A 27,948-nucleotide genomic window follows, 5' to 3' on the forward strand; every position below is an offset into this window, starting at 1 on the left:
TGGTTCCCTTCAGCTCCCCTTGGGGCACCCCGCTTCCGCGTGGAGAAACCCCAGCCCAGTCATACAAGTCTCCCTCTACTGAGCACCGGCGGCTTGGAACCTGCTGGAAGAATGTTGGGAGAATGAGCAGAAAGCTGCCAGCAGCTCAAACTCGCACTACTGCCGAGTCAGCTATGGCCGGCATGTGCGGTGCCTCCCCCTCCTCCGGCAGTGCCAGTGCGGGCTGACTGTCGGGTGTCGCCCAAACGCTCATTCATCAAACGAGGCTTTCTCCCCCGACGCCCCTTGGGCCCAAAGCGGCTCGGCTACGCAGACATCAGGGGTGAGAGCCTCCAGGGCCTCTGCGCTCGCAGCTACCGCGTTGAATCCAAGCAGTTCCCTCGGTGGAGAAGGGATCGATGGTGTCTGCGCCGGTTTCCGCGATAGAGGTTCTTTGCGGGCCTGCACCTCCGCGGGAAGACAACTGAGCGCGGTGTCTGCAGCACCCAGCCCCCTCCCCGCACTCTCCCCAGTTTGCTTCCTGCTGCAGTCCGGGCCCAAATTAACTCTTCCCACTTGTGAGTGCGCACACACGAGTTCCCCAGGGCAGTCCTTCCATCTGTCTCCCTGGCGAGTCCAGCTTCTCAGCATTGACCTCCAGCCACGGGGTGCAGGGAAGGTGGCAGAATGGATGGATTGCCGGGGGGGGGGGGGGGGGGGGGGTCCAAAGGCACAGAAATTAGCTGCCCGTGCAAAAGGGTTTGCTTTCTTCTTCGGTTTCAGACACTTAAAAAAGCAGTGGGATGCCCGTTGGCTAACTGATGCGCGCCGAGCCCTGGGCTCACTCCGCAGGCTGCTGCCGACTTTCCCACCGCAGTCCCGCTGGGCGCCCGGGCTTCGGCCCCTCGCCGGTGTCTGCGGAGGGATGCGCCCGGGCACTGGCTGTCTCCTGGCAGGTGAACGCCGGCCTGTAGGCTAAAGCCCCAGAGCGTCCACCTCGCGCCCCCAGGTTTTCTGCTCCTCCCCAACCCCTCCGAAGGATGTGCCCCTTTGGCAGTGTCGGGGCTCCCAGCCCGAGGGGGGGGGGGAGGGCGCCTCCCTATCCCTCCTCCCCATCCCCGCCTCGGCTGCGCTCGGGCTTTTACTGCAGTAGCCGGAGGTGACAGGGACGCCTCAGCCTCCTCGGCTGCTCTCAGAAGCCGCCTTCCCCAGCCTCCCCAAGGTCCTGCACCCGAGAGGCCGAGCCCGGGGGGTGCTACGAGCCGCAGGAAACCGAATTTTAGAATGTGGAAGTCGCAGGGCGGCATTCCTCCCGGGACCAGCCCGAGCGCCCAGCGCTGACAGCCAGAGGCAGCCTGTGGGAAGTTGGGACCGTAGAGCAAAGGGGGAGGGGAGTGGTGCAGCTCTGCGAGGAGTCGCTGGAGCAGCGCGGTTGGACACAAGTTTGCGTGGGAGTGTTTTCCTTTTGTCAATAATTAATCGGTCTGGCAGATTGGAGTTTTGGCAATAGGGCAGGCGGCGGGGCCGAACACCCCACTCTGGGAAGCTCGGAGGCGCCGGGCGCAGGGGGAAGCTCGCAGCTCGCAGCATCTGGAGAGGCGCCAAGGCGCTGGCGCTCACCTAAGCCGCAGAGAGGTACACCCAACCGGGAGGTAAGCATCTTCGGAAATATCTGCTTGAAACATCATTTTAGTAGGATACAATTTCTGCCTTTATAGGGGAAAAACAGTACCGAGCTTTAATGCCATTTATCAGTGTATTATTTAACTGCATTAAAATTTTAAGAATTCAAAGGGTGTTTTTTTTCCATTTGCCTTGAACCATGTGAGAAACTATGATGTTTCACTCAACAGACACCAAACTTTATTACTGAAACTTTCCAAGCCAAGAGAAGAGAAAATTACTTTGTAAATGACTTTCATTACTTATCTTTGTGCAGTTCAGAGATAGCTATTCAGGGAGATATCATTGGGAGGTGCTTGGTTTCATTCTTAAATATTCCTCTTTATCTACTTTCAGACTCTTACGCAATACCTTTTGCCCATAAGCTATTTCAGACAATAATACACACGAGTGAACTGCCCCAAGAGTGATGGATTTCCAAGAAATACATTCGACATTTTCTCATAATTATTAATAGTGTGTATTTTCTCAAGAGTGCTTAACTGATCACTTATAAGTAACCCAGACTTCTAAACCCAAGAAGGAAGGTATAATAGTTAACTTTGCCATGGGGTTGTGGGAATGGAGAGAAAGATTTTCGATATGGGCAGAGATTCTAATTCAGAGATCTATTTCAACTCAAGTGAAATTCACCTAGTTGGCAATTAACATATGAGCTCAGCCATGATCAAATAAAGAATTGGAAGAATTGTTAAATGTAAGTATTTGCCCTAAAACCACAAATAAATGCATCAGGAATGTTGGGAATGTTGTTTTTCTAAAACTCTTTGTAGCACGGTAATGGATGAAACAAAAATTAAGAAATAACATGGTCATTTTTGTTTGTGAACTTTTTAGAGTATTGTATAAAACTAGTGAGGTATTAGGACCTTGATTTTTACATCAGAATTAATTATAATCCTATGCTTTTTAAAATAGGCATCATTTTGAATGCTGTTTCAGTAGTTCTGATGGCTTTGTACATATATTACTAGAGCAACAACAAACTTTCATATGAAATGCATCCACCTTCATTCTTCAAACATTTCTATGCAACTATTTAATAACAATAAATTAAGAATGGTTTGTCAAACCAAATGCATAGGCAGTTTAGAATTTGACTGGATTTGAAGTTGAAAGTCAATCAGCCCTCAACTTCTATCAGGTTTCTTAACCCCCTGTTTGTAAAAACTTCTGTTACAAATACTTTTGTAAAAACTGTCCCTCCTAATTCTATATCTACTATGTCAGCATAAATGATTTTACCACCAAGTATACAAGATGCAAAATCTTCATTAAAAATTATTCAAATGGGACTCAACCTTCAGAATGTTGGAATGAAGAGCTCCGTAAACCCACTCTTTAGCAACACAACAATAACTGGTGAAAATTGTAGGCAAACAACAATTTAGTCTCTAGAAATTGTCCTGAGAAAATGCAACAAATACAGAAAAATTATTCAAAACAAACTACTAAATTTCAGTAAGAACAGCAAGAGTTCCACAACCTACTTCCCTGCCCCCTTCCAGGTGGGTATGATAGTACTCCAGGTAGGAGCAGCCAAGAACACAGGGCTCCTTCCCAACCTCAATCCCAGTCTAGAGCTATAGTATATTTCTGAGAAAAGCAGGCTACCAGCATCTAACCCTCCCGGCTTTATGTTGCAGAAGCTCTAATCTAGTCAAGATTAGGTGAGAGGTCTGAGGCTGTCTTCCTCCAACCATCCCTCATTCTTAAGGCAAAGAAGAAAAACTAAACAACGAAAAGACCAATAACCCATTTTAAAGTGGGCAAAGATTTTTTTTATTTTTAAATATATTTTTATTGATTTCAAAGAGGAAGGGAGAAAGAGAAAAAAACATCAATGATGAGAAAGAATCAGTGATCAGCTGCCTTCTGCACGCCCGCGACTGGGGCTCAAGCCTGCAACCCGAGCATGTGTCCTGACCACGGAATCAAACCGTGACCTCCTGGTTCATAGGTCAATGCTCAACCACTGAGCCACCCCTGTCAGGCACGAGATTTTAGACAATTCTCTAGAAACAGAATTTCTTCAAAGATGTCCAATCAACACATGAAAATGTGCCTACTATCATTACTTTTAGGGAAATGAAGATAAAAACTACAGAATATCACTTCACACCAACCAAATGGCTATAATAAAAAAGCATATAACAATTGTTGGAGCAGGGATAGAGAAATTGGAACCATCATATATGGTTGGTAGGAATATGAAATGTTGAGCTGCTGTGGAAAATAGCTTGGTAGTTCTGAAAAGGTTGAATATAGAGGTACCATATAACCCAGCCATTTCACTCTTAGGTTTACATCTAAGAGAATTGAAAACCTATGTCCATGTAAGAACTTGTACACCAATGTTTACAGGAGCATTATTCAAAATAGTCAAAAAGTGAAAACACCCAAGTGTTGACTGATGAATGGATAAAGTGTGATGTGGACTGGAACAATGGAGTATTATTCAGCAGTACAAAGGAATGAACATTGAAAAGATTATGCTAAGTGAATGAAGACCACATATTGTGTTATATTCACAATAGGCAATCCCACAAAGAGAGAAAGTAAACTCGTGTTTGCCTGTGGCTGGAATGGAGGGTGGAGTTGGGGAAGAATGGGGAGTGACTGCTAAAAAGGCAAGGTGTCTTTTTGGAGTGATGAAAATGCTCTGAAATTGACTGGTGATGGTTGCATAACTGTGAGTATACTAAAAACCATTGAACTGTGTCCGTTAAATGTGTGAATTGTGTGGTATATGAATTAGATCTCAATATAGATTTTATAAATTATCCAAGATATTAAGAACAATAGATGGTTTAGAACTTGAGATTCATGAATCCCCATTTACCACTAGGCCAATATTTTACATGAGGCTTTTTCCCAAGGGTCACATTGAAATATAGGAAGTAATAAAATGTGGCACAGGTGTTACACAGCTATGTGATTTGCATGTGTTTACACACCTGCCAAGGCTCTCTTCTGGTTAGAAACAAATCAAATGTAATTCATGTAGTCCTATAGAGAATTTGCTTGCAATGCCCTATCTTTTTGGATGCACTCACTCACTCATAATATTAATCCAAGTCCATTGAGGCCAGTTGTTCCTCCTGCTTCTAGATAAGTCTAGTCTTTTATCAGTTCTGCAGGACACACTGAATGGGAGAGGGAGGTTACCTGACTCTCAGATTACACTAGACTGGCCCTGGAAGTAGGAGTCTTGGGGGGAAAGGAAGAGCTGTAGCAGCCACTATGGTCCTCAGAGTACGCTGCCATGTCATTGCTGGGAAGCATGTCCTGTGATTATAATGATGTCAAGTACAAGGAAACTCTCACATAATTACTACACTCCTCTTTTCATCTTTTATGTTTTGAGTCCCAGTAAAATGCCTGATCCTGTACCGAGAATTTTAGAATTGGACGATAATGCTTTGTCCAGAAATGGGAATATAAAATTAGTGATCATGTTTCATGAGGGTCGTCAGCAGCCCATGAACTTGTTATGAGTACACTGAGCCAGACCACAGCCTTTGTTTTAGGGGTTCATGTAAGTCCACCTGCATCAGAAACCACCAGATTTCCCATTCCCACCGACACAGGCTTATCTTCCCATGTCTATGTTTAGAAGCGCATACCATGCTGATGAAAATGGGTTCTGTGTGGTTTTTGACCATCAACTGCTTTGTAAATGCCCAACTGCTGTCTATAAATTAAATACATGTAGAAAGAAACTTGATCATAGTTGTTATTTATTAATATTGCTTTGATCAGGATTAATAATTCATGTATTCAACAGATATTTATTGTGCATCTACCCAGTACCAGGACAATTCTAGGCCCTGCATGAATAAACAAAACAAGCAAAAATTCCTGTCCTTAAGAGAGCTTACATTTTCCAGGGGATGTCAGACATTTATGTAATAAAATATAATAATAATAAGTGAGTTATGTAGCACATGAGAAGGAGATAAGGCTCTGGAGACAAATTAAGCAGGGAATGAGAACAATGTTAAACTGTGGCATCAGGCTAGAAGTAAAATTTCGTAATTAAATAATACAAAGCCCAACTGGTTGGCTCAATTGGTTGAACATCATCCCATGCACCTAGAGGTGGCAGGTTCAATTCCAGGTCAGGGATACATGCCCAGGTTGTGGGCTCAATCCCCAGTAGGGGGCGTACAGGAGGCAGCTGATGAATGTTTCTCATTGATGTTTCTATCTCTCTCTCCCTCTCCCTTCCTCTCTCTGAAATCAGTAAAAACATGTTTTTAAAAATAATGTAAAGATCATTACAAACCTGGCCACTGTGACTCTGGGATAGGCCATAAGGATTACCAACTCCAAGTTAACTTACCCCTTAGGAGCTTTGGCTTGCCCTTCCCTTCAGTGTGTGTGTGTGTGTGTGTGTGTGTGTGTGTGTGTGTGTTTGGTTTTTTGTTTGTTTGTTTGTTTGTGTGTGTTTTTTTCTGCCTTGGTTTTACTGCTATTTCACTAAAGAAAATATTACATTAGCCACAACACATTCCAAGCTGACACGAGGAAGACATAAATGTAATACCTGCTCTACAACTAAGAACTACAACCTAAATAAAACACCACCTTATGATAACAGAATTTCTCATGAAGGAAGCCATTAGCTTAAGCTTTCAGCCTTCTGTTGGCCTTTCTCTTCCCCTCTGCCCTGGAGTCTTGCAGTCTGCCAGAGGACTGTGTGGTAAATAATTAAGAACCACTTTCCCAAAATTAATACCATTTGAAAAGTGAAAAGGTAGGGAAGAGGTTGAGGGGAAGAAAAATTCCCAAGCCATCCTGGAGAGGTGAAGAGAGAATAAATCTTTCCTAACTGCAGAGTAGAGCATGGAATCCCACAGGGAAGCTGGAAAAAGGAGGGGCAAAAGCAATCAGAGTTTCCATTCTCCCAGAATGTCCTAGAATCTCTAGTCAGAGCACCTATTGTAAAGGATACTAGAGGCCCTCGCTGGTTTGGCTCAGTGGAGAGTGTGTCAGCCCTGGGACTAAAGGGTCCTGGGTTTGATTTCCATTAAGGGCACGTACCTCAATTGTAGGCTTGATCCATGTGGGAGGGAACCAACAGATATGTCTTTCTCACATTGATGTTTCTTTCTCTCTGTGTCTCTCCCCCTCCAGTCTCTCTAAAAATCAATGAAAAAGTATTCTCCGATGAGGATTAACAAAAAAAAAAATTTTTTTAAAGATACTTGAGGATACAGTGTTCTAGTAGAATATATTGGGTGCGGTAGCTTTCCCAGAATAGAGCTTTTAGAAAATGGCTTAAAAGGGAGCACCGACTTGATTTTTTAAGTCAAAAGGGAACATTTATTTCAGGCTTAGACAAGAAGCATTTGAGAATGTCTAGAGTCATTAAAAATAAGTTAGAAGACTCCCTGGAATAGTGGAGTTATGGAGCATTAGAATTTTCATTTATTCAACACATTTTAATTGAGCAGTCACTACGTGCCAGGCCCTGGGGGATCGACACAGAGGAGGACCTTGTCTCAAAGATCTTTCTTTCTAGAGGTTAAGGCATTTGCCTTTGGCTGCAAAATAGATGAAGCACACAGTGTTGAGGACAGAACTCTTGGACCTGCCTGCCTTGACACCCACTTCCAGACTTGGCTAGAGCCTCCTTCTGTGCCCCTGCACTGCACTTCCCAGGCATGATGAGTACTTAGCACATTGTGTGCAGATGCTTGCATAAGTGTCCCTCCTCCTCTCTGGAAAGCGGCCTAAGAAAAGTGACCATGTCAGTCTTATTCATGGTTTACATTCCTAGTTCATGCTTGTTGACTATTTTATTGGATGGATGGATGGATGGATGGATGAATGGATGGATGGATGGATGGATGGATGGATGGATGGGTGGGTGATTTGCCAGGTTATGATCAGAGCTCTTTGCATAGAGAGGCAGTCTGACAGAGTAGTTAAGAGCATGTGCTCTACATTAGCTGTGAGACTTTGGGTCAGTTTTTCAATTCCTCAGTGCCTCAGTTTCCTCATGTATAAAACGAGTATAGAAATAGTGCCTTCATTATAGTGTTGTTAAGGGAACTGCATCAGGTAATACATAGGAAGTGGTTAGCAAAGCTCTGAGAGTTACTCAATAAATATCTGCTATTATTACCAATGTGGAATGACAGTCTCCTGGGTGGCAGTTTGCTATTCACATATTGCATCCCTGCCCTTTCAGCTCTATTATAAGATCAAAGGACGTCAATGAGGAAGCTAAAGTTATCATTTTGAGTTCAAGATCTGGGAAAAGATTAAAAAGAAAATTTGGAAATGAATATAAGTAGGATATTGAACAATGAAATTTAAAAAAGTTCGAGGGGCATGTCTAGAGCAACATTTCTCAGGCAATACAATGGCTCTCCAGCTCTCACCACACCCTCCACAAATATCAGAGTACCAGTTCATCTCTGTTCTGAAACACACTTGGTATGCCTCATAGACTGTCGTGCCCAATAAGCATCAGTGAAAGTTCACTGATGCAGAAGAAAGAAAGAAAAGTGGGGGGAAAAATTCATTTGAAGTAGAATCTTATCTAAACCTAAGAGTGTTACATTATCTCTGTTTCTTTTGAAAATCTAATACTCTTTTTGTGTAAGACCTTGAGTAGAGTTATCATACTACTTCCTCATATGCAGTTACGTATTACCTTCTAAATGCTTTCTTCTACTTCTATCAGAGGAAATTCATTTGGCCTCTTCCCCAACCAAGAGGGAAGTATCATTTTTTGTATCTTTTAGTCATCCATTATAAAGTAATTTTTAAGTAAATTAGCTTATTGTCATCTCACTGATAGAAAAAAATAGGCATAGAAAGAATATGTAACTGACCCTAATACTTTACTTACCAACTCTTTTTATTCCTTGAGGCCACAGATATTTTATCTACCCCACAGGGACAGTTTGGTCCTTACATCCTATATAATAAAAGCCTAATATGCAAATCAAACAAATAGTGGAACAACCAGTCGCTATGATGCACACTGACCACCAGGGGGCAGACGCTCGATGCAGGAGCTTCGCCCTGATGGTCTGTGTGCTCCCACAAGGGGAGCACCGCTCAGCCAGAAGCTGGCTCACAGCTGGTGAGCGCAGCAGCGGTGGTGGGATCCTCTCCCACCTCCGCAGCATCACTAAGGAGCAGCAAGCAGGAGGGCAGTAAGGAGTGAGGGGTCCCAGACTGCGAGTAGGCACAGGCTGGGCTGAGGGACCTCCACACCCCCAGTGCACGAATTTCATGCACCAGGCCTATAGTTTTTAATAAGATGTTTCATTGCCTAAAACTTTAAACAAAGAAAAAATTAAATCGTGTTGGCCTAGTTCTAGTTTTGATGGGCAAGAAAATCAGTTTATAATATAGGACAAAATGTTGTTCCACTGGCTTCCTCCATTTAGCAGGAAGCAAACACTGATGTGAACATGAACAGGTGATATGGTACTCCATGACCTTTGGGATGAATTCTTTCTTCCAGACCAATGGGAGTCGCCGTATTACCCTCTTACATCAAACTCTCTGAAGGTTCAATAGAGTCACCTGAAACGAATCTCTTAGAAAGAGAGGAAATAAAATGCAGGTAGTGAGGAACAGAGTGAAGAAATAAAATGGAGTCTCTATGGTCAAGCTGCTGAATTGTTAAAATCAAGTAGGCTGAGCCTTGAAAAATGATTCTATTCTTGCTTTCACTATCCGGGAACTTAAACCTTTGAATCTTCCAGTTGTGCCTGGAATATACATGTATAAATCCTATAAGATAACCTTCTAACAGCCCTTAAGGATTTAGGGGGGAAAAAATGTTTAGTTGACCAGACCACCTGGCACCCAGCCTCCAGACCACCTGGCATCTATCATACAGAGCAGGGGTCCTCAAACTTTTTAAACAGGGGGTCAGTTCACTGTCCCTCAGACCATTGGAGAGCCGGACTATTGTTTAAAAAAAAAACTATGAACAAATTCCTATGCACACAGCGGCGGCAAAAACACCCAGCGGGCCGGATAAATGTTTTCGGTGGGCCACAAGTGGCCCGCAGGCCGTAGTTTGAGGACCCCTGATACAGAGTGACACACAACTGGACACATGGCATTTGGCTGATAACTGTCCTGGATCAATACAAGGGCCAATAATGCAAGACTGATTATTCTCAAAGATGTGACTTTTACAATAAGAACTCTTAACTCTTCTTTTTCTTCAGAACAGTTCTAGGTTTTAACTAGCTGTGTTTCCAGTTGGCAAACTCTAAGACCCTTGAATAAATCTTTTATCATTTTTTCTATTAAAGCTTCCTGATTCATTTATGCTTGATTGATATTAGAAAAATAAGAGAAACACAATAATAATTGTGATAAAAGCAACCCTCAGAAGATGTTGTCCATTATCTGTATAAACAGTTTCCCTAATGGAATTCTCACTACTTCAACCAAGCAACCTCTTCCCCTTGAGGTAGCTCATACTAATTAAAGGTTTTCTCAAGAATCATCTCTGAAAACAATAAAACTATTCCAAGCCTTCCCTTCCATGACAGCTATAATACCACTTAAAACATCTTAGATCTATTAAGCCCTCCATGACATGCTCTTCCCCCTAACCTTTTCTCAACATTTCCTGTTGGAAATCTTCCAGACACTCTCCATCTAGCTTCCTAGGGTGTCTGAAGTGACGGTTTTTAAAGGCTGGAAGAAGGATTCTCATCAAAGCCAAGAGCGGTAGCCCCCTTTTCTCAGCCATGGCACAGTACTTCTATAAATACATACATAAGAATATTGGTACTATGGTCTGAATATGTACCCCTAAAATTCATGTTGAATTCTTACTCCCAAAGGTGATGGGAAGTGCTTAGGTCATGAGGAGGTAGCCTTCATAAATAGGATTAGTGTTCTTATAAAAGACGCTCCAAAGCCCAGCAGGTGTGACGTAGATGGTTAAGTGTCTTCCCACGCACCAAGAGGTCACCAATTTGATTCCCAGTTAGGGCACATGCCTGGGTTGCCAGCTCAATCTTCAGTAGGGGGCATGCAGGAGGCAGCGGTGGATGTTTCTCTCTCTCTCCCTTCCTCTCTCTGAAATCAATAAAAAAAAATACCTTTAAAAAAAGAGAGGGGGGCTCCAGAGACATCCCTTGCCCCATCCACCATGTGAGGGCCCAGCAGGAAGGTGCTGGCTATGAACCAGGAAGAGGCCTTCACCAGAATGCAACCAGGCCAGCACCTGGATCCAGTCTCCAGAAATGTGAAAAATTTCTGTTGTTTATAAGCTACCCAATCTGTAGAATTTTGCTATAACAACCCCACATGGACTAAGACAATTGGATCACTTCTTTATTTGCCAACCATATCACAACACTATTGGCTCATAATGAGCTTGAAGTCAAGTAAAATTTCTTAGTCTTTTTTACTTAAACTGGCTCACAGGCCACATTTTCCCCCCATATTACCCTTGGGCAATTGACTTTGTGAATTAAAGAACAAGACTTTATATTTCCCCCAAAGTTTTACCCTCAGTCATTCTCTTACCTGCTCAGTCTTTTAATTCCACCCCATAACTTGGGTTCATCTGCAAATTTGACCACCCATACTTCCTATGACTTAATTCAGGTGGACACTAATGCTACAATGGTCAGAACAAAATACATAGCCCTTGGGCTCACCACTAAAGACCCACTCACCATCTTTATAAAACACTTCTTAAAATTATTTCATTTAATTCTTACAACGCTCCTTTGAATAAGATGCTATCATCATTCTACATGTGAGGACAGAGATTCAGAAAAGACTACCTGAATTGCCTGATGTGATACAGCTAATAAACAACAAATAAGAAACAAGCCTTGCCTGGCTGGAGTGGCTCAATTGGTTGAGCATCGTCCTGTGCACAGACCTGGGTTTTGGGTTCAATCCCCGGCCGGGGCATGTACGGAAGGCAAGGGATCGATGTTCATGTGTTTCTCTCTCTCTCTCTCTCTCCCTCTCCCTCTCTCCCTCTCTCCCTCTCCCTCTCCCCCCCCCCCATTCCTTTCTCTAAGCATGTCCTCAGGTGAGGATAAAAGAAAAAAAAAGAAACAAGCTTTAGGGTTTCTGTTTCCAGTGTTTTTTTCAAAGACAGATTTTTAAATACAGTGATTAAATAAAAATGCAATCTCTGGCCGAAACCGGTTTGGCTCAGTGGATAGAGCATCAGCCTGCGGACTGAAAGGTCCCAGGTTCGATTCCAGTCAAGGGCATGTACCTGGGTTGTGGGCACATCCCCAGTAGGAGATGTGCAGGAGGCAGCTGATCGATGTTTCTCTCTCATCGATGTTTCTAGCTCTCTATCTCTCTCCCTTCCTCTCTGTAAAAAATCAATAAAATATATTTTAAAAAAAAAATGCAATCTCTGTTTCCTTCCTCCCCACCCAAGGGTATCAACAGAGACTAATTAAAATCAAGAAACCTTTTCCAGAAACCGAGTAGGTAAAACAGACTAAAAGCAAGCTGCTTTGATAGAAGCAAATTGGGGGACACTTAGCCTCATCTCTCTGTCCCACCTGGGACATCCCCTCAACCTTGCCCTAGATCAGTGATGGCGAACCTTTTGAGCTCGGCATGTCAGCATTTTGAAAAACCCTAACTTAACTCGTGTGCTGTGTCACATATAGAAATTTTTTGATATTTTCAACCATAGTAAAACAAAGACTTACATTTTTTATATTTATTTTATATATTTATATATTTAAATGCCATTTAACAAAGAAAAATCAACTAAAAAAATGAGTTCGCGTGTCACCTCTGACACGCCCTAGATGGTAATGTGACACCTTACAGTCCTTAGAGTACATTGGGAAGTCAGTAGCCAGGTGCATGTCCTCAAACTGTAACCTTTTCTAAAAGTAATTTTTAAAATAAGACTAGGTTGTCATCCCTTATTTTTATAATGCATTCTAAAATGTTGTGGGAGAACACCCATCTAAGAGGTTTAATAATCTTTTACAAGGAACACAAATGTTTTAAAATTTGAAGACATCTTTGGGTTTATTCAAATGTTTGTCTTAACAGATGAAGAAACAGCAGCCCAGAGAGAAGTAACCCAGAATTATTCCGTGGAGGAGCAAGAACAAGAACCCAAGCCTGGACCCTCCTAGGCAGGTAAATTCTTCTAATCATGCCATGGAGTCTCGCTTTTAGAAACCTGACCCTTTTGATTATAAAACAACATCTTTAACAAGACGAAGTTTCTGGTTCCCACTTAAGTAGCTAACAAAGACATATTATATACTCAATGTTATAATGGCATTTAAGATGGCACAAAGGGGTAAAGTGTGGCAACTAGCTTTAGTAGTGAGGCCTTGAAACATTGGCTCTTAGTTAACAGGCATTACACAGGTTCCTTTGAACTATATGCAGAAAACTTCATGCAAAATTTGCAAATATTCCAAGGAGTTCATACATGTTCCCCATGCTACCCCCCAACTTTTGGCCTCCAGGTTAAGAACCTCTGGCCAATTCCAGTACAAGTGCCAGTATCGGGCTTGCATAGCACCAGCTACTATCTTATTTCTGGGTCTGTTGGTTAGAGGCTGCTTCTGTGTCGACAACCTTCATCTTTTATTTAAATGGAGCAGCATCTTATTCTGGAGGAACTTTGATGAAGAGAGGAGTAATGTTTTAATAAGTTATTAGTTAACCAGATGGGACAAATTAATAGAGAAATATAAGATGAAAACATTTTCTTTCAAAAATCTTAACAATAAAAGTGGGGATGGTCAGTGTTCATAATAGAAATTTATTTTCTTTCTGTTTCTTTTTATTTAAAAAAAAAAAAAAAAGGAAAGGAACTAGAATTTTTAAAAAACCTAGATTACCACTAGCTGCCTACTCACTTTTATTAAACCAATAGCCAATGGGGGAAAAAAGAGTTGGGGGTGTGGAAAAAAAAGAAATAGATGTATCTTCTGAATGATTGTTTCTTAATCCTTCCCTTTTGCTAGAAAAGATTTATGGTCCTGAAATGGTTCACAACAATTTCTTCATTTAAAATAGTTTTTCCAGCGGGCATAGCTCAGTGGTTGAGCATCAACCTATGAACCAGGATGTCATGGTTCAATTCCTGGTCAGGGCACATGCCCAGGTTGGGGGCTCAATCCCCAGTTTGGGGCATGCACGAGGCAGCCGATCAATGATTCTCTCTCATAATTGATGTTTCTATCTCTCCACCTCCCTTCCTCTCTGAAATCAATAAAAATAAAATAACCAGAAAAAACAGTCTGGGCAGTTCTGATATTACTTTAAAGTTATTGATAATAAGGCTTGATTTTACTAATTCAAAAAGTATCTGATGGACACGCAGCATTTGGACAGCACTGCTACGGGAGGCAGTATGGTGTGATGAACCATTTTGGAGCGAGAGAGTCCAGGACTGAATTCCAGTATTACGTCCTCCTTAGCTTTGACAATAAATGAGGTACAAAAACTTAATGAGCCCCAGTTTCCTAATCTTCGAAATGAGGTCATATATATTTTATCTCCTTTATGACATTATGAATAAACATTTTGAAGAGTAACCTCTCTTAAAAAGACTTGTAATTTAATAACTAATAAAGTTCCTATGTTGTGCCTTAGAAATGATCTCATTCTCCTTTATTCTTTGCCTGGTATTCATAGCCTTAGCAATAGTGCATTAGCATAATGTGTAGTAATCATAACAGTTAGCATTCATTTAGCCCTTCCTATGTATTATCCTAAATACTTTACACTTTTTAATCTTCCCAGAAATCATATGAAGTTCTATTATCATTTCTATTTTCCAGTCGAGGAAATAGAGTCCAAGCTGTGGAGTAGCTGAGCCAGGGTCAAACCCAGACAGAATCCAGAGCCAGAGCTTGTTAACGACTCTCCAACTTGCCTTTTGCCAGGATTCTCACCCAGCTCCCTGTGTGTTCACCATGGGGTGCATTAACTAAAGGGGTTCACATATATGTGACAGGTGGAAACTGAACTTTTGCCTGTGAACATGCAATAGAGTATACAGATATCAAATTATAATGTTGTATTCCTGAATTTATATAATGTTATTAACCAATGTTACCTCAATATGTATAGTTAATTTTAAAAATGGGAATCATGCCCTGGCTGGTTTTGCTCAGTGGATAGAGCATCAGCCTGCGGACTGAAGAGTCCCAGGTTCGATTCTGGTCAGGGGCGCATGCCTGGGTTGTAGACTCAATCCCCAGTGGGGGACTTGCAGGAGGCAGCTAATCCATGATTCTTTGTCATCATGGATGTTTCTATCTCTCTCCCACTTCCTTCCTCTCTGATATCAATAAAAATATGTTTTTAAAAAAATAAAAATGGGAATCATTTAAGTTAAGCACCCACCAGTGCCTGCCACAGTGGTACTTAATAAATGCTGTTTCTGTTCCTGAAGACTTCTACATGATAAGATTCATGTATCTTAATCCAAATATCATTTTAAAATATATTTTTATTGATTTCAGAGAGGGAGAGAGAGACATAAACATCAATGATGAGAGAGAATCATTGATTGGCTGCCTCCTGCACACCCCTTACTGAGGATGGAGCCCTCAGCCCAGGCATATGCCCTGACCGGGAATTGAACCATGACCTTCTGATTCATAAGTCTATGCTCAGCCACTGAGCCATACCGGCTGGGCTTAATCCAAATATCTTTATGTCTTAGGATATTCCCTGACAAACAAACCCACATTCATTCAAAGAGGGGAAAAGAACATTTCGTCTCACCCAGTTTAGGCCTGTAGTTTTATCATTTACAAAATTTTTTGGTTGAAAATATTTCTCCTAATATGCCCAGTTGTTGTGAGCCTTCTCTAAGTTTACTTGAGAATGAACAAAGTTTTTAGGAAACAAACCATTGTTACCCATTTAAAAGAACAAGTTGGAGTTCAGCACTTCCCCCCTTTTCACTACAAGCGTACCCATCGCCATGCACTTAGATAAGGCAAAAGAGGAGGAAACCAACAGTAAATACTGTGTCCTCACTGTTCTTCTCAGGAGAATGAAAAATCCACTTCGCTAAATTGTCAGCAAGCTTTTTTTCTTTTAGTACAGTTTATCATTTAAGTAGCTCACTCCTAAGTACAAGATCACAAAGTGTAATTAGAGTATGTAATGTAATTGCCTAAAGGCAAGTTTTGACATAACTATAAACTCCTGCCTTTCCCTTCTCTCCTCCTCCCGCCCCGCCTCCCCCCATCACTTCAGTAACTAGCTGACCTGGAATGTTAACCAGCCCAGTAGGGAAATGCCCCTGGGTCTGGGGGTTTTCAGAGAGAACATGGCAACAATGCAGACTCCTAGAGAAAGCCTAGCTCTCTAATCATTCTCCTAAACACAGTAATAACTGAGATACAGAAGTAGGTCAGCTGAGGGCTGTGAACAAGTAACAGGCTACATTGCTATTGTCACAAAAATCACTCCTATGAAAGATCAGTGTTGCTAGTCACCAAAATAGGAACAACACTGAACCTGTCACTAGCAGTTTCCAGATTGTGGAATAAGAAATAAAGAATATGCCGGAAGAGCCCTAGCCAGTTTAGTTCAGTGGATAGATTGTCGGCCCATGGGCTGAAGGGTCTTGTGTTCAATTCCGGTCAAGTGCACGTATTCAGTTGCAGGCTCCATCCCAGCTCTGGTGTGGGCACATGCAAGAGGCAACCAATGGATGTGTCTTTTCACATCAATGTTTCTCTCTGTGTGTCTCTCCCCCTCCCTTCCACTCTCTCGAAAAATATTATTAAAAAAAAGAAAAAAAGAAAAAAGAATATGCCAGAAGAATGAGGAGGAAAAGGAAGAAGAACAATAGGAAAGCAAAAGGTTTTAGGAGTAAATGTATTCAATGTTACAAAAAAAAAAATTACAAAGAAAACAGAAAATTAGTATAAGAAAATTCTATTGGAAGGGTTTTGGTTGACCAACTACCTATGCAACCAGAATTCCTTTGATAGAACTCTGGGAACAGGGCTCAGTGGGTATGCTTTGGACAAGTCGGTACTGCAGCAAATTCCTGTCCTGGCCCTCAGTTTGTTCTTTGAACAAAGTCTGCTTCCGAAGACCATCAAATATAACTGATAGATAGAGATGACATAAAAGCTTAATTTTTCATGGTCTGGCATCTAGCTCCTACGAAAACCAAGTCCTTAGAACCACACGGTAAGCTAGTAGTTCCTTTCCCAAATCCTGGGTTTGATGGCCAAGAGCTGGTAATGAAGGAGAAAGGCAGAACTGCTATGATATGCATGGAACACAGTTCTCAGGAAAGGGGTTTGTCATGACAGAAAAGTAGTTTCAGCCGAATGATTTAGCAACTTTTCCCATTCTTACTCCCTTTCAAGTGCAGTGAGTATTGGGGTCTTATGAGCCCCTTATTTCAGATTCTTAAAAAAAAAATAGATGGGCACATCATAGAATTTATCATTTCCACAAGTACTGTAGGAAATTAAGCTACTAGAAGTTCAATGATGCCAGGAAGAAAACTAAACATGTCAACCCTCCTCTCAGAAGGTGTTTTGGTACTTTGGCAGCTCCCAATTTTCACAAAAAGAAGGGAACTCCAATTGGGAACTCACAATTATTATTTGGAGATCTTTGGGGTTGTTTACTCAGTTTTGGATGGTACATCTATGAAATTTTGCCAAACCAGTAATACCCCATTACAAATTAAGAATCTCAATGAATTTTTAAAAATATTATTCAGACTATTTCTAAGTATATTTTTCAATTTCAGTCCTTCATCATTTTTAGAGTTATTCATTGATATTTAATTTTTTAATTCTGGTAAAATACATATAAAATAACCGTTTATTATTCTTACCCGTTTTGAAACGTGCAGTTCAGGAGTGTTAAGTATATTCACATTGTTGTGCAACCACAATGTTCTCATCTTGCAAAACTGAAACTCCATTCCCATTAAACAGCAACTCCCAATCCTGTTTCCTCCAGCCTCTGGTAATCGCCATCCCACTTCATCTAGAGTTCGACTACTCTAGATGTGTCATGTAGGTGAAGACAGACATTATTTATCTGCTTTGCGACTGACTGACTTCACTTAGCATAATGTCCTCAAGGTTCCTCCACGTCGTAACATGAGTCAGGATTTCCTTACTTTTTAAGGATGAGTACTGTTTCACTGTATGTATCTACCCCGCTTTGTTCATCCACCCATCTGCTGGTGGGTGCTTGGATTGCTTCCACTTTCTGGCTACTGTGAATAATGCTGCTTTAGCATGTGTGCACATTTAGTGACTTCATTACTTTAAGGCCATGGTTAGTGCTGCAGCTCGGTTTACTTTTCCCTTCTAAAAACAGCGTGATAGTCCTTGGGAAAATACCTTCAGAAGGAAAAAGCCACCCAGAGCTATGCTCTTTCCTCTTTCCTTATTGGATAACAGGGTTTCTTTTTCTTTTTTTCAACAGATTTTTATAAAGAGATTCATTCTAAGAAATGACATTATAGTTAAATACTTGGCCCAGAAGCCCTACTTTCCCCTCCAATATTGGCAGAAATAAACAGGGGTAACTGCCCTGTCTTTATATGAGTAAATGAAAAGTCACTAGGAACAGGACAAGATATATCAGTCCCCCATTACAAATTTCTCTTCCTAGTCATAACATCTACTCAACATTAAGGTACCCCATCTTCTTTTTGATAGCCACACAACATGAGTAATTTAATAGTTATTAAATTACTGTGAAATACCTGTTAAAATCAAATTCTAAAATTTCTTCCCAGACAACAGAAGTCCTTTATTCATAAATACCTCTGGAGTCTGAAAACAATAAAAGCAAAAATAATAAGTATAGCTTTGAATACACAATTACTCAACACATGTCATGTTGTTCAATGGCCTCAAATGATAGTTGGACTAGAAATACATGTTTCCTATTGTTCTGCTTTTGTTAGTGTTAATAAAAATGAGAGGCAGTAAGGGGTTCAGATAGCCACAAAAACACTCTGCTCTTGTATATAACTCAAACCAAAACTGTACCAACAACAACTTGGATAAATTGTTGGTGAGACTTTTTCTTTTTAGTACATTATTTTGTAACTCACTTCTATGTAAAAGATTATAAAACTTAGGAATAATTTAGTTGCCTAAAAGCAATAATATGCTTTGACTTACAATTGATTGGGTTTTTTTTTTTCCTCTCTGAGGAGACTATAGAATTGTCTAAAAATTTCATGAATGGGTAAAGAAAGTTCCTTAACTGCCCTATGGCTGTTTGATTTTCTTCTCTGGCTTTGCTTCATTACAACTCTTAATGGTTTTCTTAGCTTACTCTAAGATTTGGGCTCTGAATCCATCACTTCTGGTCTGACTTCTCATATTCAACCTGGTATCAGCATGAGGAATTGCTTACCTAAGGATGGCTGGAGAGTACTCTACGGTGGAAAGAAAATTCCCAGGAAAATGTTAAGCAAGGATGGAACGTTCTACGGGGCACAGAAAATACTGTAGTCACCCACAGAAAACTTAGAGCAAGATATCTGGACACTGTGAAACCAATAAGCTAACGCTGGGCCTGACTCTTACATGGATCTGAGGTTTTTCCCTTAACCACAGGACCTGAATCACCCTAAAAGAGCAGCTTGTGATTCGTCCCCCAGGACAGGAGCCACCACGTAAGACTGTGCAGTACACAGCCCACTCGGCAGTGTATGGTGGCCCTGACCAAAACACACTTGAAAATTTGTCCAGAGATTGCAGTGCCTTTTAAGTAATGATTTGTGGTAATGCATTGGCTTTTTTGTTTGTTTTTTACTGTCCAAGCACTTCAATTAGCAAGCATAATAAAGGGCCAAGGTTTTTTTTTCCTATAAAATATACAAAGCACTTCATGTTTAAAGTAACCATTATGGAATATGCCACAAGGACTTTTTGACTTTATAATTTAGTAAAGTGTTGCAAATAGTTTAAAATTGTACCAATTCACAAGGAACAACAATAAACACTACTATCGCTATTACTATTACTTCTGAAGAGTGCAAAGCCTTTCCCTACACTCCTTATCTCATCAGCGAGACAGACTTACCTTTATTTTACACAGGAAAGACATGACAGGGAGATTTGGAACTTTCCCAACGACACAAAGTAAAGTGAATGAATCATTGAATGAATGAAGAGAAATAGAGAAAAAAAGAGAAGTGAAAAGTAAGGAAAAGAAAATAAGCAAAAGAAAAAGCTGCAATAGAATTCATGTCTCCAGATATTACCATCCTGGGATATTTTTTTTCCCATTAGGACCACTTTTCTACCTACCAATTTTAAATTATTACTCACATAGAGTACGTATTTGTAAAGGCCATTTTAATGGAATTTAACATCACTTCACAGTTGGTTTTTCCCCATGAGTTCATGAACTGAGCCACACCAGCCAGGGCAGGGTGTTTTTTTATGAACAAAGAAAATAACAAAATACAGTAGAAACTAATCAAATAGAACAGAATGAAAAAGAAAGTATCAGCGTGCACCTATTTTGAGATGTTTGTTTTACACTCCTGAACTGTCCATTTCATAATGGGTAAGGATAATAAACTGCTATTTTATGTATGTTACCAGAATTAAACAAACTATTTTGAGATGTTTGTTTTAGTTATATGGTTATGTGTATAAATGTAGCCTGCATCACACTGTAAAATGTACTTTTCCTCTTTATTGTGTTTAAAAATGTTTGAATGCCAATCCTTTGTGGAAGGGTATTATTGAATTCTGTTAAGAATTTTCAGAAAAAGTTTTCCAGAAGTTCAGAACAACATAAGCAAAGTTCACTAGAGTTTGAAATAGGGATAACTCTGGACCTTTCAAACATTTCCTTTGTTTTTTGTTGTTGTGGTAGGGTTTGTTTGTTTGTTGTTATTGTTTTGCCTTTAAAAATATTTAGTAGATTTTATTGTTAAGAACAGTTTGGCTCAGTGGATAGAGTGTCGGCCTGCGGACTGAAGGGTCCCAGGTTCGATTCCAGTCAAGAGCACATGCCTGAGTTGCAGGCTTGGTCCCCAGTAGGGGGCGTGCAGGAGGCAGCCGATCAATGATTCTCTCTCATCATTGATGTTTCTATCTCTCTCTCTCTCTCCCTTCCTCTCTGAAATCAATAAAAATATATTTTTAAAAAAGGACAGTTTTATATTTATAGAAAAAATTGTATAGTATAGAGAGTTCCCATATACGCTCCATCCAGTTCCCTAGTAACAGCTTACATTAATAAACACTATCATTAACTAAAGCCTATACTTTGCTCAGATTTCCTTAATTTTCACCTACTATCCCTTTTCAGTTCCAGGATTCCATTCAGGATAACACAATACATTTAGTTGTGTTTCCTTAGGCCGCTTTGGGCCATGACAGTTTTTCACATGTGGCTTGTTTCTGATGACCTTGAGCATTTTATGGAGCACTGGTTAGGTATTTTATAGTATGCTCCTCTATTGGAATTTGCCTGATGTGTTTTTCTCATGATTAGACTGGGGTGTTGGGTTACTGGGAGGAAGATTAACAAAGCTAAGGTACCATTTCACGGCATGATACCATAGGTACGTACTATCAGCAGGATTTATCACTGTGGATGTGGGCCTTGATCAGCTGGCTGAGGTGGTGCTAAGTAGCCTTCCCCACCATAATTTTACTCTTTTTTAACCCTCTTTCCACACTGGTCTTTGGGAAGAAAGCACTCTGCTCCTTTTTAAAATAAATAATTTAATTAAAGGAAGTCTGAGCTTCAGTAAGTCATGTTGAGTTCTTTCCAAAGAAAGCTACTTCTGAATACACTATCCCTTTTTAGATATATCTTTTTCGGCAAGAGGAGGACACTTTTTTTCATGTCTTAGATTTTCAGGTTCCAAGTATGAAGCACACAAAAAGCTGAGTGATTGATGTGGAATTCCAAAATAAGTTGAAGCCCTAACCGGTTTGGCTCAGTGGATAGAGCGTCGGCCTGCGGACTCAAGGGTCCCAGGTTCGATTCCCGCCAAGGGCATGTACCTTGGTTGCAGGCACATCCCCAGTAAGGGAGTGTGCAGGAGGCAGCTGATCGATGTTTCTCTTTCATTGATGTTTCTAACTCTCTATCCCTCTCCCTTCCTCTCTGTGGAAAATCAATAAAATATATTTTTAAAAAAAATAAGTTGGAAAGAAGTTAACCCAAATCAATTGTAGGTCTTTTTTTTTTTTTTTTTTTTTTTGTCCTTTTTTTGTTAATCCTCACCTAAGGATATTTTTCTATTGATTTTTAGGGAGAGTAGAAGAGAGAGTGAAAGACAGAAACATTGATGTGAGAGAAACACATCAATTGGTTGCCTCCTGCATGGGCCCTGACTAGGGCCTGGGCCAGGGAGGAGCCTGCAACCAAGATAGATGTCCTTGACTGGAATCGAACCCAGGACCCTTTGATCGGCAGACTAACGCTCTATCCACTAAGCCGAACCAGCTAGGTCTTTCTGACTTTTCTCTTCAACTCCAGATTCTGACATTTTAGAAGTAAATTTAACCCCAAATATGTTGGGGGGTTTTGTTTGTTTGTTTTGTTTCTTTTAGCATTCCTTTATATCTAGTACTTAGAAAAGAAAACATCTTACTGGAAAAAAAATCCAATAACTTGGAGTACTTTCTGTAGGTGGAAGAGAGCTGTAGGATCAAGTCTTCTGAAATATTCCCCAGGTAAATTCCACCCTACCCAAACACCTGCTACTCATCTTTCACTGAGGTTGCCTAACTTTCTACCACTCCTGTTCCCATGGACAAAAACAACAACAAAGAGCGTCCTGAGCAAGCCCAGACTCTGCTTTTGTTACGTCTTCGCATATTCTCCCTACAGTGCCCTCGTTCCGTGACTCACACGAGGGCTCATGTAAACACGTGTTGTTTTTATTGCTCTATTTATTTTAACTTTCTCCTCCATTCAGGCCAGAACAAAGCCCTCCCCCTGAGTAATGTGGATCATAAGTCCAGGTCTTCTCCCTCTCATTCTGGGGAAGGAGAGGAAATTTTACCTCCTCCTCCGCTGTACACAGATCTAGTGAGAGGAAAATGTCATTGCTTGTTGCTAACAGAGCAGTGACATTCAGCAATGAAAGACAGACTCTTACTCCCCAATCAGGTATGAAGTTATTCTTAGTGGACTTCAAGTCCTTGCTATTTCCCACTGTCCTAGTGTCCCCACCCAGTCACAGGGTTCCCTTTAGGATTCAGTCTCTCCCTCTGGCTCCCCAAACTCATAATCCTCCTCCCTCTCCTTCCCCTCCATCTGGCAAAACTCTGCTTTGGGTCTTTTATCCATGTGAAGATGAACATTACTAACAAGAACCTTAGCTTTTTCATTTCCCAGTAATATTTGCAATAAACAAACCTCCAGATCATCCTTCAGCTCGGAGGAGAATCTGAACTCTGTGGTTTCAGGAAAGTCATGAGTAAGGAAAGAGTAGCGTCTGGGGAAACAGAGAGGGTGGGGCTGAGGTTTTCCAGGTATCCTACACACCTGATTCCACTGTCCTTGCTCAACTTTGAGTCTTTGCAAGACTATGGCTCTCTTACATCGATCTTTCTCCCTCTCTCTTCTCTCTTTCCCTCCTCTTCCTCCCTTCCACTCTCTCTAAAACTAATGGGGAAAAAATATCCTCAAGTGAGGATTAACAAACAAAACAAAAACATGCAATCGCTGACTATATTTAGTCAGGGGCACTGACCTCCTTCCCCTTAGATCATCAAATGAAAAGCTGACAACAGCCAGTACAACACTATCTGTCCAGTGTGAATGAATCAAAATTATACTTTTTTTCCAGATTGGCAAAAAAAATATTTTGGTGTGCCGCAGAATTTTAGTAACTAGTTTATGTGTGCCATGAGATGGAAAAAGGTTGAAAAATCGCTGACCTACAAATGTAGAACCTAAATATAGTGCATATTCTAACAATAGGTTGTAGCAGAAGGTTTACCAATGATAACCAACTCTCTCTCTTCTCACCTTTTCATAATAAAAAATGAATACACAATCTTTAAAATTGCTGTTCATCAACAAGAGGGAAAGGAATCAAAGGGGAAAATCACTGCTTTTTATGGACTGACTCTAGATTTGATGAGAGTAAAGTGAGATGTGACAATATAAAGCATCTTTCATATGTCTGAGCTGGCTACTGAAAAGGCTGGAAAACAATACAGGGAACTGTAGGAACTGGCAAGAAAAAAATTTTTTAATCTCAATTCTTTAAATTGCCAGCAGTATGTGACCAAGGTCTCACAAGGCGTCCACCTTCAGTGCAATGAATGTTTCTATGGCTCAGGTGTCTGCGCATGACTTAGCTCAGTGCCTCTGTCTCAGGGTCTCTCAACAGGCCTGCAGGCAAGGTGTCCATCAGGGACGTGCAAGCAAGAAATTTAATTTTAGAAGGGAAAGCAATGGCCAGGCAATTAACTTGTGCATTTTTAAAAGCTAAACTGTATAGAGAAAAAGTAAATAATATTTGTAAATGAGTAATTTATCTCATTTATGAAATTGAAAAGATCATTAGGACTATTTTAAATGGATTGTCAGTACAGGGTTGATTGTAAATAAGTAATGCCCATAAGAGAGCAGAGGCATCGATTTTTCTGAGATGATTATTATTCAAAATCATTTCAACTTGGCTTTAGAGTGCAGGGAAGGCAGCATGTCCATAGGAGCCTAAAGCCTCATCCTCTTTTAACAGCATTCCCGTGTTAAAAACCTCACTCACAGGATAAAGAGCAAGTACTCAGCCTGTCCACTAGGCCCTATAGTGTCTGGCCTCACTCTAACCATTCCCTCCCCTTCATTTTCTCATACTCCCGGACTCCCTCACTAGATCTCTATGCTCCCTTACCTGCCCCCCTGGACCACCTACCAAGCTCCTTCCCACCTCTAACCTTTGCATAAGCACTAGTTGAGCCCTCTGTCTTGGCCTCTCTCCCCACCTGACTACCCATTGTTCTGTTAGACACAATCATCCCTGGGATCTTATCTCAAACATCTCTTCCTCAGAGATATGCTCACACTGGATCAGGTTTCCATAGCCTCTTATGCTCAGCTCTTTTCAATAATGTAATTGATAATTATATATATGTATATATTATTTAATGGCTACCTGTCTCCCCAACTGGACCAAGTTCCCTAAGCAGAGGGTCTCTCCCTGTCTGAGTACATTCTCCCACCTTCAAAATTAGCCTGGAACTTGACCCCTGAAGAATGTACTCTCATGTACTGATCAGCTACCTGGCACCACCCCAGACCCTATCTAGATAATGAAGAGGGAACAAGTATGGGTCGCCATGAATAAGATTTTTAAAAAAATTAGGTTGAGTTTGACATATACAGTTGTCTAGTAAGATAGCCTAAAAGCTCAAACAGTGATAACCTATAATTTTCTGTGGAAAATCCCAGTTGCTTATATAATTTCGCTCACTGAAATGATCACTCCTTCTGTCGCTCATTTTCTTCCAGACCTAACAGCATGGGTCATTGCTCTTTCTCTGCAACCAGAGCTAGGAGTTTTAAAAAAAAAAATCATTGGCAGTCACTTCTCACCGAAGTCCACCTACCACGACAAGGTCTTTACACCCTACTTAGTTCCCACTCTGGCTTTGAGGGAAGATGGGAGGCTGACTTTTCTTTTCATAGGAAAGTAAAACAACTCCAGTTGTTTTATCTGCTCATTTGAATTATCCTGACCATTATTACAGAGAATTACGACCTGGTAACACAAAGACTTGCCATCTTAAGTTTTTTGCCATCTTAAGTGGAAATTATCCTTATCAGAAAGTGTTACTTATCAAAGCCAAGCTACTGAAAGTCGACAGCAGTGAACCATATGCTATTCAAGCTGGGACTCTGAGTGACCCATATTTTTTTTAAGTTGGTGACTTGACATTCATTCCTTCACTCATTCACTCAGCAAGTATTGACTGATGACCATCTCTGTGCCAGGCACTAGGATCATGAGGGTCTCCCCAAAGTCTGAGACATTGGAGCAAAAAACATCTTGCCTGACTCAAAGGAGAATCAGAGAAAAAAGAGACAGCTTCAGGTCAGAATTTAGAAATGACCTTCAAAGAAAGTTAACTGTGATTTGAATAGTAAATGTTATCAAAATGGACTTAGATGAGGTGGCACCATTAATCTCAGGAGTAAGCGAAACAACACAATGTTCAGCTTGTTCCCCACAAACACAACAATGTCAACGAAAGTCGGCAAAACCTTCCCCGGGATCATTTTCTTTCTAGAAGATTTACATGTGATTATAGCTGTCCTATGGGGGGGGGGGGGGAGAAACAAAACCACAAATGACTACTCAAGGGTACACGTTGTGCTTCCCATTTGTTTCAGAAGTCCCCAGGACCACCCACATGCTCAGGGACTCACTAGAATGACTAACAGGACTCAACATACATTGTATCCACAGCTATGGTTCATAGCAATGAAAGGATATGCAACAGGATCAGCAAGGGAAGAGAGACACTGGTGACATCTGAAGAAATCCATTTACAGGCTGCCTATGCTCTCTCCCTCCCATGAGTAGACATGGCGTATGCTCCCTTCTCGACCAGCAAAAAGTGATACATGTGCAATGTTTCTGCCCAGGGCAGTCCATTAGAGACTCCACACCAAGGTTCTTATTGGAACTGGTTATGTGGCCATCCTCTTCCTGGCAAGGAGCAAAATTTCAGGCTCCCAGAATAAAGCAGGTGTTCACCATTAATTACAGTGTTTGCATAATCTAGGCAAGATGATTGTGAATCATCTTTATCCATCAGAGAATAGAGAGAACATTCCACAGCCCAGGATCCCAGGCGCCAGCCAAAAGCCAAACTTGCACCAGGCCCTTCTAGAGACAGCAGCCTCAGAGTCGCTGTATTAACTCTTCTGCACGCAATTCTTTCCATCTTCTTTCAGAACATGTTGTAGAGAACAGAAAATGCATGTTTCTCTCTCTCTGTATACATGGCTAAAGAAAGTGTGGTCAGCTTCAATTTTTAGACTGTTATCGCTAGAGTTATTACTAGGAATTATCATTTTTGGATGAATGTTACATTAATAACATTGTTGCTGTCTAGTGTTAATGATTATAGTGGCAATATTATTCATTTTTATGATACATTGTGTATAATATCTCAATATAATATTCATATTAACCCTTTCCATGATCATGTTAAAATCATGACAACCTCAGCAGATTCTGTTTGTGGCTCCTTTCATAGTTTTCTTCTAATCTGTTGCCTTCTTTAACAGGACGGGCCTTCTGCAGCTTGAAGGAGCCAACCATGGATTTCAGGCGTGTGAAGGACTATTTCTCCTGGCTCTACTATCAATACCAAATCATCAGCTGCTGTGCTGTCTTGGAGCCCTGGGAGCAATCCATGTTCAATACCATCTTGCTAACCATTTTTGCTATGGTGGTGTATACTGCCTATGTTTTTATCCCAATCCACATCCGCCTGGCTTGGGAATTTTTCTCCAAAATCTGTGGCATTCACAGTACACTTTCGAGTTGATCTTGGTTGCGTTCTGTGAATTGGCAGTGCACATGTATATGTTGCTTACAACTCCTTGTTTTAGGTGATTACTGTGTCTTCTTTCACTTTCTGATCTAAAAAGCTCTCACTTCTCTATGCACTCCTAGGTCCTGCCTGAAATTTGTGATAGATGCCTCTTTAGGTTCTTTTGTACATGTTACGTTGTGCATCAGACCAAGACAATACAATGACCTTACCTCACGTACCATATTTTCTCAACTTAAATCTATGACTTTAGTTGTTGTTTTTTTAAATCAGGAAATTTCATATAAAATTTTTCTGGAAAGTAGGCTTATGAGACCTATCAGAATCGTGTTTAAAATATCTGCTCCCTTGATACCTATTCTATACTAAAGGATATATTTTTAAAAATGTGTTCATAGGCTACTGTCAAAAATATCAGATCCTTGTTTACAATATAAAGATGTGAATAAATTATATGGGCCCCCTAAAGTATTGTTCTTTTTACTCAACTACTGATACCTAAAATCCTTTTATTCCAAGTGCAAAAGAATAGGCTGAAGGCAATTATCTGCTTTCAGACATGGTTCCTGAATTGTTTCAAATGTCTCTAAAAGTCTGGCTTTATAACAATTTAAAACCAACAATGTTGATTTTAGATAGCCCAGTAATTATTATAATACGAAATAATTTTTACGTATAAGAAACAAAATATAATCAGAGTAAATTCAGACATTGTGACTGTGAATGTTGTCTTGCCTTGCATGATGCGGAAGGGGGAGGGAGA

At 40.8% G+C, this 27,948-nt stretch overlaps 1 protein-coding gene and 1 long non-coding RNA gene across 7 annotated transcripts in view; one reads left to right on the plus strand and one right to left on the minus strand.

Annotated features, from left to right (window-relative positions):
- LOC118677021 overlaps positions 1-27,948 on the minus strand; it is a 75,872-nt gene that overhangs the window by 41,092 nt on the left and 6,832 nt on the right. The window lies entirely within an intron of this gene.
- Positions 76-27,892, plus strand: SPTSSB (serine palmitoyltransferase small subunit B). 4 transcript variants are annotated; one of them, XM_036351743.1, is made up of 5 exons: positions 76-557; positions 738-1,631; positions 12,706-12,795; positions 22,294-22,337; positions 26,917-27,892. In XM_036351743.1, the coding sequence occupies exon 5, from the start codon at positions 26,949-26,951 to the stop codon at positions 27,177-27,179; it is 231 nt and encodes a 76-aa protein (XP_036207636.1). In that variant the 5' UTR covers positions 76-557; positions 738-1,631; positions 12,706-12,795; positions 22,294-22,337; positions 26,917-26,948; the 3' UTR covers positions 27,180-27,892. The 4 variants fall into 4 exon arrangements, with proteins under 4 accessions (XP_036207636.1, XP_036207635.1, XP_036207633.1 ...); XM_036351742.1 differs by lacking the exon at positions 22,294-22,337 and having other exon boundaries at positions 12,706-12,791; XM_036351740.1 differs by lacking the exon at positions 22,294-22,337 and having other exon boundaries at positions 82-557.

The sequence above is a fragment of the Myotis myotis genome, unplaced genomic scaffold (assembly GCF_014108235.1).
Source record: "Myotis myotis isolate mMyoMyo1 unplaced genomic scaffold, mMyoMyo1.p scaffold_m19_p_2, whole genome shotgun sequence".
Taxonomy (NCBI): Eukaryota; Metazoa; Chordata; class Mammalia; order Chiroptera; family Vespertilionidae; genus Myotis; species Myotis myotis.